Below are 15,453 nucleotides of genomic sequence, written 5' to 3' on the forward strand. Positions count from 1 at the left end.
GCATGTCCTCGGCAGAGTGGGAGGAGGAGTTGAAATGTTCAGCCATGGGGCGGTGGGGTTGATTGGTGCAGGTGCCCTAGAGATGTTCCCTAAAGCGCTCTGCGATAAGGCATCCAGTCTCCCCAATGCAAAGGAGACTGCATCGGGAGCAACGGATACAATAAATGACATTGGTGGATGTGCAGATGAAACTTTGATGGATGTGGAAGGCTCCTTTGAGGCCTCGGATGGAGATGAGGGGAGAGGTATGGGTGCAGGGTTTGCAATTCCTGCGGTGGCAGGGGAAGATGCCAGGATGGAGGGTGGGTTGTTGAGGGGCTTGGACCTGACCAGGATTTCATGGGAACGGTCTTTGTGGAAAGCGGAAAGGGGTGGGGAGGGAAATATATCCCTGGTGGTTGGGTCCGTTTGGAGGTGGCGGTAATGTCGGCGGATGATGCAATTTATGCGGCGGATGATAGGGTGGAAGGTGAGAATAGTAGGTTCTGTCCTTGTTACGGTTGGAGGGATGGGGTTTGAGGGCGGAGGTACGAGACATGGATGAGATGTGTTGGAGGGCATCTTCAACCACATGAGAAGGGAAATTAAGGTCTTTAAAAGGAGGCCATCTGGTGTATTCTATGGAGGAACTAGTCCTCCTGGGAGCAGATACAGCAGAGGCAGAGGAATTGGGAATATGGGATGGTATTTTTGCAGGAGATAGGGTGTGAAGAGCTGTGGGAGTCGGTGGGTTTGTAAAAAATGTCAGTGTTACATCGGTTGTCATTGATGGAGATGGAGAGGTCCAGGAAGGGGAGGGAGGTGTCAGAGATGGTCCAGGTGATTTTAAGGTCGGGGTGGAATGTGTTGAAGTTGATGAACTGCTCAACCTCCTCGCGGGAGCATGAGGTAACGCCGATGCAGTCATCAATGTAGCAGAGGAAGAGGTGGGGAATGGTGCCGGAAGATGGACTGTTCTACGTAGCCAACAAAGAGACAGGCATAGCTGGGACCCATGCGGGTGCCCATGGCTACCCCTTTTGTCTGGAGGAAGTGGGAGGATTCAAAGGAGAAATTGTTAAGGGTGAGGACCAGTTCAGCCAAACGAATGGGAGTGTCAGTGGAAAGGTACTGGTGGGGACATTGGGAGAGGAAGAAATGGAGGGCTTGGAGGCCCTGGTCATGGCGGATGGAAGTGTAGAGGGAAATGGGTATAAGCCCAACTGCAACCTTTTTCCATAAGTAAACTTCTTCTTGCTAAGAATCCTTCACATATCTCCAAAGTGACTCTCCACTTTATTGAATATCTTTTCAACTGGAAGTTGAGCAATCAGCTGGTTGCTTAGGATATGGGATAGCTACATAAAATTTGGAAAGAGACACATTTCAGAAACCCGAGAAAAGAGACATGAAAAGAAAACCATATTGGCATGCAGAACTTCCTATAAATACTTTTGTATTGTACATAGAACTATGTAATTTGAATGCTTTCAAAATTGTTAACATTGATTAGGTATTTACATGTTCCATTTGTGAAATTAGATCTGATGTCACAGCTTCCATTGATAATTAGCTTTTACACAATCTTCTGTTAAAACAATATAAGTAAGCCTCTACCTATGGATGCTCAAACCAATAGGTATTTGGCCTGCTTGGTTGATCTTTTTCTACTTTCTACAACTGAAAACCTGCAAATACAAGGAGACATCCATGTGCAAACTCAACACTTACTGCAAAAACATGATTGCGTTACTTGAAATAACTCTTCAAAGTCTGGCATCCCATCACTAATCATGCTTTATTTACAAATGCATAGCCTTTGAGTATGGCACTGCCTCACCTTGAGTCAGACATTAAGTGGACCCAATATCCCTGATATTCACCCTTTTATGTCAACCAAATTTCCCTGATTGGACCAGATTAACAGCCCCAATCAAAGAATTCATACTCTAAGGTCCAGCTGGCTGACCTTGTTACAATCACTAACCACTAAATATTATCATTCATCTGTGAAACAAAAGCAAAAAAAAGCTGCAAAATAGACTGAAAATGCTCTTAGTTATCATTAAACAGGATTCTGAAATGTACTTATTTTTCAATGCCAAGCAACTCTGAATATCCAATTTCAATATTGAGAACCACAAATTAGTGTTGTGGAGTCAGAATATTGAGAGATTAAGAACTGGATTTTACACTGAGGCCAGCTTCTTGCATCCCAAAATAAATTTTAGCGGCAAGTTACTTCGAATTGGTTGGCTTGTTGTGCTTTATCAAGTAACAATCCATTAATTAGTATGAGGTAGATCATCTGTCCATATCTGGATTAGAATGGTGCTGGAAAAGCACAGCAGGTCAGGCAGCATCCAATGAGCAGGAAAATCGACATTTTGGGCAAAAGCCCTTCATCAGGAAGACAGACAGAGTGCCTGCAGGGTGGAGAGATAAATGAGAGGAGGGTGGGGATGGGGAGAAAGTAGCATTGAGTATAATAGGTGAATGAGGGTGGGGATGAAGGTGATAGGTCAGAGAGGAGGGTAGAGTGGATAGGTGGAAAGTAAGATAGGCAGGTAGGACAAGTCATGGGGACAGCGCTGAGTTGGGAGTTCGGAGCTGGGGTAAGGGGAAATGAGGAAACTGGTGAAGTCCACATTGATTCACAAGCCTGATCACCCTGGCCGACCCATTGTCTCAGCATGCTCCTGCCCCACCAAAATCATCTCTACCTACCTCGACACTGTCCTATCCCCCCTCGTACAGGAACTCCCCACATATGTTTGAGACACCACCCATGCCCTCCACCTCCTCCAAGACTTCCATTTCCCCGGTCCCCAACGCCTCATCTTCACCATGGATATCCAATCCCTCTACACCTCCATCTGCCATGACCAGAGCCTCCAAGCCCTCCGTTTCTTCCTCTCCCGACGTCCCCAACAGTACCCTTCCACCGGCACTCTCATTCGTTTGGATGAACTGGTCCTCACCCTTAATAATTTCTCCTTCAAATCCTCCCACTTCCTCCGGACCAAAGGGGTAGCCATGGGCACACATAGGGGCCTCAGCTATGCCTGTCTCTTTGTTCGCTACGTAGAACAGTCCATCTTCCGTAGTTACACCGGCACCACTCCTCACCTCTTCCTCCGCTACATTAATGACTGCATTGGCGCCACCTTGTGCTCCCGCGAGGTGTTTGAGCAATTCATCAACTTCACCAACACATTCCACCCTGACCTTAAATTTACCTGGACCATCTCTGACACCTTCCTCCCCTTTCTGGACCTCTCCATCTCCATTAATGACAACCGCCTTGACACCGACATTTTTTACAAGCCCACCGACTCCCACAGCTACCTGGATTACACCCCTTCCCACCCTACCTCCTGCAAAAATGCCATCCCATATTCCCAATTCCTCCGCCTCCGCCGTATCTGCTCCTAGGAGGACTAGTTCCACGACAGAACACACCAGATGGCCTCCTTCTTTAGAGACCACAATTTCCCTTCCCACGTGGTCAAAGATGCCCTCCAATGCATCTTGTCCACATCCCACACCTCCGCCCTCAGACCCTTCCCTCCAACCGTAACAAGGACAGAACCGCACCCCCCCCGCCCCGGTGCTCACCTTCCACTCTACCAACCTTCGCATAATCCAAATCATCCGACGAAATTTCCGCCACCTCCAAACGGACCCCACCACCAGGGACATATTTCCCTCCCCACCCCTTTCCGCCTTCTGCATAGACCATTCCCTCCATGACTACCTAGTTAGGTCCAAGCCCCCCAACAACCCACCCTCCAGTCCTGGAACCTTCCTCTGCCACCATAGGAATTGCAAAACCTGCACCCAAACCTCTTCCCTCACCTCCACCCAAGGCCCCAAAGGAGCCTTCCACATCCATCAAAGTTTTACCTGCACATCCACCAATATTATTTATTGTATCCATTGCTCCCAATGCGGTCTCCTCTACTTTGGGGAGTCTGGACGCCTCCTAGCAGAGTGTTTTAGGGAACATCTCTGGGACACCCACACCAATCAACCACAACGCCCTGTGGCCCAACATTTCAACTCCCCCTCTCACTCAGCCAAGGACATGGAGGTTCTGGGCCTCCTTCACTGCCGCTCCCTCACCACCCGACGCCTGGAGGAAGAACGCCTCACTTTCCGCCTCGGAACACTTCAACCCCAGGGCATCAATGTGGACTTCACCAGTTTCCTCATTTCCCCCACCTCACCTCAGCTCCAAACTTCCAGCTCAGCAATGTCCCCATGACTTGTCCTACCTGCCTATCTTCCTTTCCACCTATCCACTTCACCCTCCTCTCTGACTTATCACCTTCATCCCCACCCCCATTCACCTATTGTACTCAATGCTACTTTCTCTCCCCCGCCCCGCCCCCCCACTTATCTCTCCACCCTGCAGGCACTCTGCCTCTATTCCTGATGAAGGGCTTTTGCCCGAAACGTCAATTTTCCTGCTCCTCGGATGCTGCCTGACCTGCTGTGCTTTTCCAGCACCACTCTAATCTAGAATCTGGTTTCCAGCATCTGCAGCCCTTGTTTTAACCATCTGTCCATATCCACAAGACTATTCTGTCTCAAAGTTGTTAGTGGAGGCTACCATTGGTGTGAAAGGTAGACCAAGGAGATGTGCCAATATGTCGCTGGAACCAGGCTGCCAGACCCCATGACATGGAAGTAGAGGGCATGTTGGACATGGGGAGACAAAACTACGAGTGGGGGCTTCCAATTGACACACTAGGGCAGTTGTAACAAGCAGCCATTTCACTGATCAGCAACTGTAAAGTTAAACCTGCCAGGCAACATTGGGCACAGATTCCGCCTAACTGCCTATTAAACAGAACAGCAACTTCTTTACACCATTGGGCTGAAGTATTTTGTTTACTTTGACAGATTTATGAACACCTAAGAGGATTGTGTATTTTTAAGTAGATTTTGAAGCAGATGGTTCATGTTTACAAAATTGTGAGGTGTTCATGTTATTATAGAGCTTACAAGTTTTATCTATATAGTGGATACTAGGGAACATTTAGTATGAGGAGGTGACCAGCACTTTAGGGAGGGTTGGAGTGGTGAGACGGAAATGGAAGCTGGCAGGCCTGACTCCAGCCAATTCTTGACATTCCGTCATGAAAATAGCTTTGGCAGGCACTACTGGATAGGAGGTGGAATTGTGACTCTCATGACTGTCAATTCTTGCCTCTAAGATGATTGGTCTTTGGACTCAGTTAAAGGGTTAGAATTGGGCCTGACTGTTTCCTCTAACACTAAAGCTTTCATGGTTTGTGGGGTTAGTTCGGGAACACTCCATCAGCATGAGGCAGTCAAGCATATTGCACCCTCTGTTTGCATATTTTACATCCAACGGTGGTACCTAATATGAACTCCAGCATTGGCTATCATAGTAGGATCCCATAGACCACATTCCAACAGCACAACAGTTCTGTCAGCACCTGAATAATACTGATCTGATTTTTAAAAAATATGTATACTTCTTTAGGGTCCAGACTGTTATGGTAGCTTAGACTCATCCAAGAAGTTCACATAGGGAGGCCAGTACACCTGTCAGCACTACAACACTGGGTCCTGTCTGAAGCTCTTGAATGGAATTTCCAGGCTAGGAAGGTTTCATTCCCTCTGTATGCCATTTGCCTTACAAAAGACAAGTAGTTTCACCACTCACTAGGCTCATTAAATCTGTGAAATGGCTAAATCTTAGTGCAATCAGGTATTTATCTTTCCTGTACGTTCTATATGATCTCCATCAGAGATACAGCAGGACCTGGTAAAATCCACATGTAATTTCAAGACTGTAGCATTTCTATATTTTCTGCTTATGTTTTGTAATTAGTAACGTATTACTTGAAAGCTTTAGAAGTATTACAATTGTTCACAAATTGACCATACTATATTATTTTTAAATGTCTTTTCTAGTTGTCCCAAGTATTAAGGAAGAGTAATCAAACACTATATGATTGGAATTCCTAATTTGTTTGGAACATCAAATAATTCTCACAAGATGATTTATGAGCTATGAAAAGATCTCTGCTAAGGATTCTTTTCCTACTTGTTTTGAAGCTGTATGGCTCTTTTTTTGTAAGCCACGTAAGTCATTGGTTCAAAGGCCATAGATTTCAGCTTTCTCCGTAGAAACAGAGAATCTTCTTTCCCTTTATGTAAAACATTGATACTTTCTTCATACTCTTGTTTGATGGATGTGAGGATATTTTTGTATGCTGTTGCATTTTCAATGACCTGTGAAATGAAACAAATACGTACATAACACACTTGAACACATGTTCATGTATCTACACATATTCTTCGTTTTTTGTTTTAAATTGATTGTATGACCAATGTTTCTGTAATTATGTTTCTCCATTTGATATGGGGTAGAGTTTCCACTTTAAGCTGAAATCTTAATGCAAATTGTTTCCCTTATGTTTCTCTTCCTCACCCCAACACACCTCCAACTCTTCTCAAACTTACTTGTATTACATAAAATGCAAAATCTGCCACAAATCAGTGCTGTTTATTATTTTAAAATAATGTCTTCAATAAAATTTTGCTTAAAAATGATATATTTAATATTGGTAACTTGGTAACATTTACTTTCTAGTTCTGTGAATTTATCATTAAAAAAGTGTAATATCAACCATCTACTTAGTAACCCAATTATAAACTGCTTAAGTTTCCTGCTCACTTCACTTTTTTTTCCACCACCAAATCGTTACCACCCGAAGCCTGGAGAAGGAATGCCTCATATTTTGCCTTGTGACCCTGCAACCACACAGGATAAATGTGGATTTCAACAGCTTCTTCATTTCCCCTCCGCCTCAAATTATTCCCAGTCCCAAGCCTCCAACTCGGCACCACCTTCCGGACCTGTGCATCACTGTCCCCTCTGACCTATCACCTTCTCCCTCACCTTCATCCCCCTATCGCTATCCCAGCTACCTCCCCCCAACCCCAACCCCCTCCCATTTATCTTTCAGCCCCAACCCACAAGCCTCATTCCTGAAGAAGGGCTTATGCCTGAAACGTTGATTGTCCTGCTTCCTGGATGCTGCCTGACCTGCTGTGCTTTTCCAGCACCACACTCTCGACTCTGATCTCCAGCACCTGCAGTCCTCAATTTCTCCGGGTTTTTCCAACAATCAACAATGTTTCATTGTTATCATTAGACTCTTAATTCCAGAATTTCTTTTGTATTGATTTCAAATTCTTCAACCTGAACATTCCCTGGGTCTCTGGATTAACAGTCCACTGATAATACCATTAGCCCATCGCCTCCCCAGTTCAGTGATAGTAGCAGCTTTGAATAGTTAAATTATCTCTTGTTGGTGATGGTCATTGCCTGGACTTGTGTGGCACAAACATCACTTGCCACTTCTCAATCCAAGCCTTGACAGTGTCCAGCTCTTGCTGCATTAGGATATGGACTACTTCATTGTCTGAGGAGTCAGAGTGCTGTTGAACATTGTGTAATCATCAGTGAACATTCCTTCTTCCAACTTGATGAAGTAGCTGAAGACTGTTGGAACACGAACCATGTATAACTGAACCTGTGGAGAGTTTTCTCCCTGATTCTCATTGACTGTAATTTTGCTAGGGCTCTTTGATGCCACACTTGGTCAACTGTGGCCTTGATGTCCCCTCAGTTCTGGAATTCAACTCTTTTGTCCATGTTTGAATGATGGTTTGCAATGACATCAGGAACTGAGTGGCCATAGTGCAACCCAAACTAAGCATCAGTGAGCAGGAAACTGCTAAGCAAGTGCAGCTTGATAGCATTATTGAGGACGTAATTGATTACTTTATGATCGTAAGTTGACTATTGGGATAGTAATTGGCCAGATTGGAGTTGTCCTGCTTATAGGTAAAAACAAGGACTGCAGATGCTGGAAACCAGATTCTAGATTAGAGTGGTGCTGGAAAAGCACAGCAGTTCAGGCAGCATCCAAGGAGCAGGAAAATCGACGTTTCGGGCAAAAGTCCTTCATCAGGAATAGAGGCAGAGTGCCTGCAGGGTGGAAAGATAAATGAGAGGAGGGTGGGGGTGGGACAAACCTGAGCAATTTTCCACATTGCTGGGTAAATGATAGTGTTGTAGCTGTACTGGAAACAGCTTAGCTGAGGGCGTAGCAATGTCTGAAGCACATGTCTTAGTACTATTACTGTAATATTGTCAAAGCTGATAGACTTTGCAGTATCCAGTGCAAAGTCCACTCATTACTTGATATCATGGAGAATGAATGGGATCAGCTAAAGTCTGACATCTGTCAGGTTGAGATGGTTCATTAACTCAGCACTTATGGCTGAAGGTTGATGTAAATGCTTTACGTTATTTTTTGCACTGACGTACTTGACCTTAGTCAATAAGGATGGGGTGTTTAAAAACCTTTTTCAATTAATTGTTTAATTGACCACCACCATTCACAACTGGATGTGGCAGGACTGCAGAGCTTAAATTTGATCTATTGATTGTGGAATTGGTTACGTCTGCTCTGTGGCATGTAAGTAACCCTTCTTTGAAGCTTCATCAGGCTGACACCTCCTGCTTAGGTATGTCTGGTGCTGTTCTCCTGCACTCTTCATTGAACCAAGGTTGATTTCCTGACTTAGTGGTAATGGCAGAATGGGGGAATATGCTAGTTCATGAGGCTGCAGATTGTGTTGGGGTCAAATTCTGCTGCTGCTAATGGTCCACATCACCTCACGGCTGCCCAGTCTAGAGTTATCGAGTCATAGAGTCATATAGTACAAAAACAGACCCTTTGGTCCAACGGTTCCGTGCCCACCAGACATCCCAATCTGATAGTCTGGTTTGCCAGCATTTGGCCCATATCCTTGCAAACCCTTTCAATTCATATACCCATCTATATGCCTCTTAAGTGTTGTAATTGTAATTGTACCTGACTCCACTACTTCCTCTGGCAACTTGTTTCATACACACACCATCCTCTGAGTGAAAATGTTACCCCTCAGGCCTTTTTACATCTTTTCCCTCTCACCTTAAACCTATGTCTCTAGTTTTAGACTCCCACACTGAAGGAAAAAGACCTTGGCTTTTCACCTTATCCATGCCCCTCATGATTTTATACATTTCTATAAGGTCACAACCCAGCCTCTGATGCTACAGGGAAAAAAGACTCCGCCTATTCAGCCTCTCCCTATAACTCAAACCCTCCAGTTCTGGCAACATTTTCGTAAATCTTTTCTGTACTCTCTCAAGTTTAACAACATCCTTCCTAAAGGATGGCGACCAGAGTTGTATGCAATATTCTAAAAGTGGCCTAATCAATGCCCTGAACAGCTACAACATGATGTCCCAACTCCTATACCCAACTCCTGACCAATGAAGACAAGTGTGCCAAACTCCTTCTTCACCATTCTCTGTACCTGCAACACCACTTTCAAGGAACAATGCACCTGTTCTGCTAGGTCTCTTTGTTCAGAGTTGCTAGATTTGTTCAAAATCAATCCAGTTAGCATGGTGATAGGGCCACAGAATACGATTTAGGACATTTTTGGTGTGAAAAAGGGACTTTGTCTCCACAATTGCTGTGCAGTGGTCACTCGTACCAGCACAGCCATGGAAAGGTGCAGCTGAGGCAGATAGACTGATGAGGATGAGGTTAAATATGTTTTTTCCTCTTGTTGGTTCCCTCATCACCCACCACAGATTCAGTTTAATAGTTACGTCTTTAGGACTCAACCAACTCAGTCAGTGGAGTGCTGTTGAGTCAGTCTTGGTGGTGAACATTGAAGTCCCCCACTCAAAGTACATTCTGCACCCTTGCCACCTTCAGTGCCATCTCCAAGTGGCATTTAATATAAAGAAATACTGATTCACAGCTGAGGGGTGGAATGCCACTTCCCGGCTTGCAGCATTTGAAGTGTTGTGCAGCTGGATTCCAAATATAGCACCGGCGCTGTACATGCCAGAAGGTCCCAGCAGTGATGAGTACTTTCATCCCTTCTGCTGTGTAATTTGGGCTCAGTTGCATAATTAATAGTGTGAAACGTGGAATGACAGAAGTTGCTCCAATCATGGAAAATTGTGGGCCATGAATGTCACAACAAAACACTAACTGCAAATGGGAAGATTCCACCCTTACAATTTGAGGTGAGCCCTGAATGGGCCAACAAGATTATTCAATCGAGGCAGCCACAGTGGGAAGTTCAAAACTAGAGGGCATAAGTTTAGGGTGAGACGGGAAAGCGACCTAAGGGGCAATATTTTCATGCAAAGAGTGGTGCATGTATGGAATGAGCTGCCAGAGGAAGTGGTGGAAGCTTGTACAATTATAACATTTAAAAGGTACCTGGATGGGTATTTGAATAGGAAGGGTTTCCAGGGATATGGGTCAAGTGTTGGCAAATGGGACTAGATTAATATAGGATATCTGGTCAGCATGGACAAGTTCGAAGCAGGGTCTGTTTCTGTACTGTACATCTCTATGACTATGTCATCAAATCTGGTCAGGCTGAATTCAAAAGAGCAATTCAACTCTAAAGGCTATTTTTTGTGGCTTTGTCCTTGTTCCATGCAAGCTAACAGTTGTATGCAATTTCCTAGTTTTCATGAAAGATAAGCAACCTGACAGTGCACGAGCCACTGAATGTTGCAGTTTCTTTTACATTTTAACCCTGGCAGATGTTTGAGAGGCAGCATTGCTGTGATGCCAGTAATGTTACATTGTTTGCTGTAATTGCACAAGGCTTCTGGTAGAGATTCCTGGCACCTACTTTCGTGTATTGCATTGACAGTACTACAATTCTAAATCACACTCACACGAGTGTGAAGCATTCAGTAGACAATGGTGTAAATGATGGTACAGAAAATCATTCATCCTCATATGGTACTGGATCCAGGTTCTCTTGAGCTATCCATGAGCTCTGACCTCCTCAGGCTCTGCTCAGGCTGCCTTTATTGCCATTCATAGACAAAAGAACATTCCTTCATCCAGGAGGGTCTTCAGGAAAATTTTGCCTGGTCTCTAGTACTTCCTGGGATGGGTGGGATTGATAAGCAAAGGTGAAAGATGCTCTATGTTGCAGACAGTCCAGGGCTGTCTGGGTACCTCTTAAATATGGTGCCCAGATGTTGGTATCCAGATGATCCTGCTGGACATCCTGCCTATAGAGTGTGCCATCTTACGTGCACAGGCATATGTAATAAGCTAAGAAGAACATAGGCACTCTGGAAAATCAGCTCTGTCCCTGTAATAACTCAGGAATCTTGACTGTAAAGGAACATCATATTGCTGAACACCAAATTGGAGCCACTATTCATGGCATGCACAGGCCACATGCCCAATCAGAAACAAACAGTTCTGCACATCTATCCCAGTATTGGTTTATCTTTTATTACTCCTGGATCTGCTTTTTTTGTGTGTTTGTTTTTAAACTACTATCCACTACTAGTAAAAATACCCTGTAGCCAATTCAAAATCTATGTAAAGCCTATTATGGACAGTTCAAATTCGGTCTGCTCAGCTGATGAGTTATAAGTTGGGCAGGTCACTGCCGTTACCAGAGGAACTCATATTGTAAAGAGCTACATATGGAGATTAATTAGGAATTTCCTTTCTAGGGATTATCACAATCCTGAAGTGAAGTATACATTTTTTAGGCCCACTCTTACAATTAGCCTCAGAAGACAAAATTGCACATAAAACGTGTGTTTCTGTTGAAGAAAACTCTCAGACTCGGACCTTGCGAACTGATTAGTTTATTACACGATATATCATCGGGAATTCACCGTCCTAACTGTGGCTCAGTGTTATTCCGAAGTACATTAGGATACTACAGGATTATGTAGAGAAAACAGATAGGAGCTGATCGTTAATTACACAGTTTGGCATGCTTACAAGTTGGTACTAAACTAGAGGTTAGTCATTAAGTTCAAAACTAAAGCACTATTATGCATTCTACAAGTGGACAGATCAAATGGTATCACCACCTGCTCTAGTTATACAGATTGCTAATACTAAGCAGAGATATCCTTAATTGACTGATTAACCGTGAAGACGCAATAACTAGAGAAGGAAGGGGGACTAATTGGACAGTCTATGTCAGCTTGACTAGTTCTACAGCCTGCGCTGATTTTCCAGCAAAGGGAGGAGACACTACCTTGAGAAGGAAGATAAGGACAACCTTTTACATTACCTCATAGTAAGGAATGCATAGCCAGCAAAGTTCTGGCTGGGGACACAAAATGGAACTCTCAGCCGAATTAGGAAAATGGCTTCCAGGCAAATAATGTTAACTTTTCCCCAACAGTTTCATATTTCATCCATTTTCTCTTTCGCATTATTAGTTTGAGGAGGGCAGACCAGTAGATATGATCTATATGGACTTTAGTAAGGCATTTGACAAGGTTCCCCATGGGAGACTGGTTAGCAAGGTCATGGAATATAGGGAGAACTAGCCATTTAGATACAGACCTTGCTCAAAGGTAGAGGACACAGGGTGGTGGTGGAGGATTGTTTTTCAGAGTGGAGGCCTGTGATAGTGCCACAAAGATCAGTGCTGGGTCCTCTACTTTTTGTCATTTACATAAATGATTTGGATGGGAGCATAAGAGGTATAGTTAGTAAGTTTGCTGATGACACCAAAATTGGAGGTGTAGTGGACAGCGAAGGAAATTACATCAGCTTACAACATGATCTTAACCAGATGGAGTTTAATTCAGTTAAATGCGAGGTGTTGCGTTTTGGGAAAGCAAATTTTAGCAGGACTTATACAGTTAATGGTAAGATCCTAGGGAGTGTTGCTGAACAAAGAGACCTTGGAGTGTAAGTTCATAACTCCTTGAAAGTGCAGTCACAGGTAGATAGGATAGTGAGGAAGGCGTTTGTATGCTTTCCATTATTGGTCAGAGTATTGAGTACAGGAGTTGGGAGGTCATGTTGCGGCTGTACAGAACATTGGTTAGGCCACTGTTGGAACATTGCGTGCAATTCTGGTCTCCTTCCAATCGGAAAGTTGTGAAACTTGAAAGGGTTCAGAAAAGAGTTACAAGGATGTTGCCAGGGTTGAGGATTTGAGCTATAGGGAGAGGCTGAACAGGCTGGGGCTGTTTTCCCTGGAGCGGAGGCTGAGGGGTGACCTTATAGAGGTTTACAAAATTATGAGGGGCATCGATAGGATAAATAGACAAAGTCTTTTCCCTGGGAGTCCAGAATTAGAGGGCATAGGTTTAATGTGAGAGGGGCAAGATATAAAAGAGACCTAAGGGGCAACTTTTTCACATAGAGGGTGGTATGTGTATGGAATGAGCTCCCAGAGGAAGTGGTGGAGGCTGGTACAATTGCAATATTTAAAAGACATTTGAATGGGTATATGAATAGGAAGGGTTTGGAGGGATAAGGCCCGGGTGCTGGCAGATGGGACTAGATTGGGTTGGGATATCTGATCGGCATGGACGAGTTCGGCCGAAGGGTCTGTTTCCATGCTGTACATCTCTATGACTCGATGATTCTGTTTAAGGGGGACCAATATTTACTTTCAGCTAGATTCTTCTTTTTCATTTACTCATGAAATTGAAAAATTGTGGCCCCAACAGTGACCCTTGTCACTGGCTGCCATCCTGAGAAGAACACTTTTATTCCTACTCTCTGCTTTCTGCCAGACAGCCAAACTTCCTTCCATGCTAGCACCTTGCCTCTGACACCATGGGCCCTTATCTTACTCAGTAGCCTCCTGTACAGCACCCTGTCAAGGGGCTTCTTGAAGTCCAAGTAGATAACATCTATTGGCTCTCCTTGATCTAACTTGCTCAATACTTCCTCAAAGATTTCTAGCAGATTTGGCATGATCTCCCATTGATGAACCCATGCTGAGTTTGCCCTATTTTACCATACACTTCCAAGTATTCAGAAATCTTGTTCTTCACAATGGATTCCAGGATCTTACCCATGACCAAGGTTAGGCTATAATTTTCTGTCTTTTGCCTTACTCCCTTTTTAAACAGGGTGTCACGTTGGTGATTTTGCCATCCTCCGAGACCCTCCCTGATTCTAGCAATTCCTGAAGGATCACCACTAACACCTCCACTATTTCTTCAGCTATCTCCCTTAGAACTCTGGGTGTAGTCTATCTGGTCCAAGTGATTTGTACACCTTCAGGCCATTCAGGTTTTCTAATATGATAGCCACCATACTCAGCTTTGCCCCCTGACTCTCTTGAATGTTTGGGATATTACTTGTGTCTTCCACCATGAAAACTGATGTGAAGTAATTATTCAGTTCATCAAACATTTCCTTGTTCCCCACTACTATTTCTCCTGTGTCATTTTCCAGTGGTCCAATGTCCATTTTTGCCTCTCTTTTGTCTTCTGGCCTATTCACAGATTCACATTACTTTGAAGTGTGCACCCTTTCCTATCTCACCATTACTGAACTTACCCAAATTGTTATATTTCTAGCGTTTGACTTTTTTAAAATTTCTAAATCTCAACCACCTGAACCTGTTAGCTTAAAGACCTATATCCATGGTTGTTATTATAGAATTGCACATCACATCGAGCCATTTAACACTCTAATCTGCTTGACCCAAAGCAACTGACATGCTTCAGGGAGCAATTTGAAAATGAATATTTGTGAGCTTGGGTTCCCAAAAAAAGTTTATTCTAAATTCCCATTGTTATTCATTGTGAATCTACTTAAGAGTGAAAATTATAGATAAGTAGTTGAAGTTGACTTCAAGTCATTCATTCGGTTCTGATTATATCTGCAGAGACCTTGATTTTCAGATTAACTGCAACCGTTGTGGGTGGTCAGGCATTCTTACCTTATCAAACACATTCCTGTAAATAATGTACCGCTGCTCATCTGGTCCTTGATCAGGACAGCCCAGCGCCTCGGTCTCGGTGTTAATGTGTGTCCGAATGCGGCAAAGGTTTCGGTTAGCGGGATTTGGTGAATGAGCCTGAGACTTGCCCGGGGTCGCTGTTGACAGCCCTTCGGCGGCCATTTGAGGTCCCCCAACCCAGGTACCAGTCCTGATGAGCAGGTCGTCAGTGTACGGCTTTGTCCGTGGTGGCCTAGCCTCTCACACTCATTATTTCATATTCTTCGGGTCAACATTTGTCTCCGAGTCGTGACAGAGCATATATCTAAAAGAGCTTTTAAGATCTTGTCCCCCATTACACTGACCATCGGTGTTAACAGTTATGAATCTCGCAATCCCCAGTTGGTTACTAAGGGAGCGAAACGACACACCGCACGGTTTTCTGGGAAATGTAGTTTCAGCTCCACCAGTCTTACAAAAAGACAACGTTTCTTTTCATAATCGGATTTAATTTTGTTGAACAGAAACAAATTATCTAGTTGCAAACGCAACATATGAAAAGTATTAACTTTAAACGGTATTTTATCGTTAGTTAGTTAACTCCCACAATGCAATGCATCAGGTTGTCTTGATCTTGAATAAAATTATTAGAAATCAAGGTAT

General features: G+C 44.0%; 1 protein-coding gene across 4 annotated transcripts in view; it reads right to left on the reverse strand.

Annotated features, from left to right (window-relative positions):
* Positions 1-15,207, reverse strand: part of LOC122552875 (clathrin heavy chain linker domain-containing protein 1-like) — a 58,597-nt gene extending 43,390 nt beyond the window's left edge. For 3 of the 4 annotated variants that reach the window (XM_043695980.2, XM_043695979.2, XM_043695976.2), the window contains exons 1-2: positions 14,791-15,206; positions 6,062-6,249 (exon numbers count right to left, since the gene is read on the reverse strand). In XM_043695980.2, coding sequence (XP_043551915.2) covers positions 6,062-6,249; positions 14,791-14,973 — 371 coding nt within the window. In that variant the 5' untranslated portion in view covers positions 14,974-15,206. Of the gene's footprint in view, positions 1-6,061; positions 6,250-14,790 lie in introns of all 4 variants that reach the window. The other variant, XM_043695977.2, reaches the window with a different exon arrangement.
* Positions 15,208-15,453: the final 246 nt, after the last annotated feature.

This window comes from Chiloscyllium plagiosum, unplaced genomic scaffold (genome assembly GCF_037043375.1).
Source record: "Chiloscyllium plagiosum isolate Xiang-an unplaced genomic scaffold, Cpla_swu_hap1 HiC_scaffold_10, whole genome shotgun sequence".
In the NCBI taxonomy this organism is placed as follows: Eukaryota; Metazoa; Chordata; class Chondrichthyes; order Orectolobiformes; family Hemiscylliidae; genus Chiloscyllium; species Chiloscyllium plagiosum.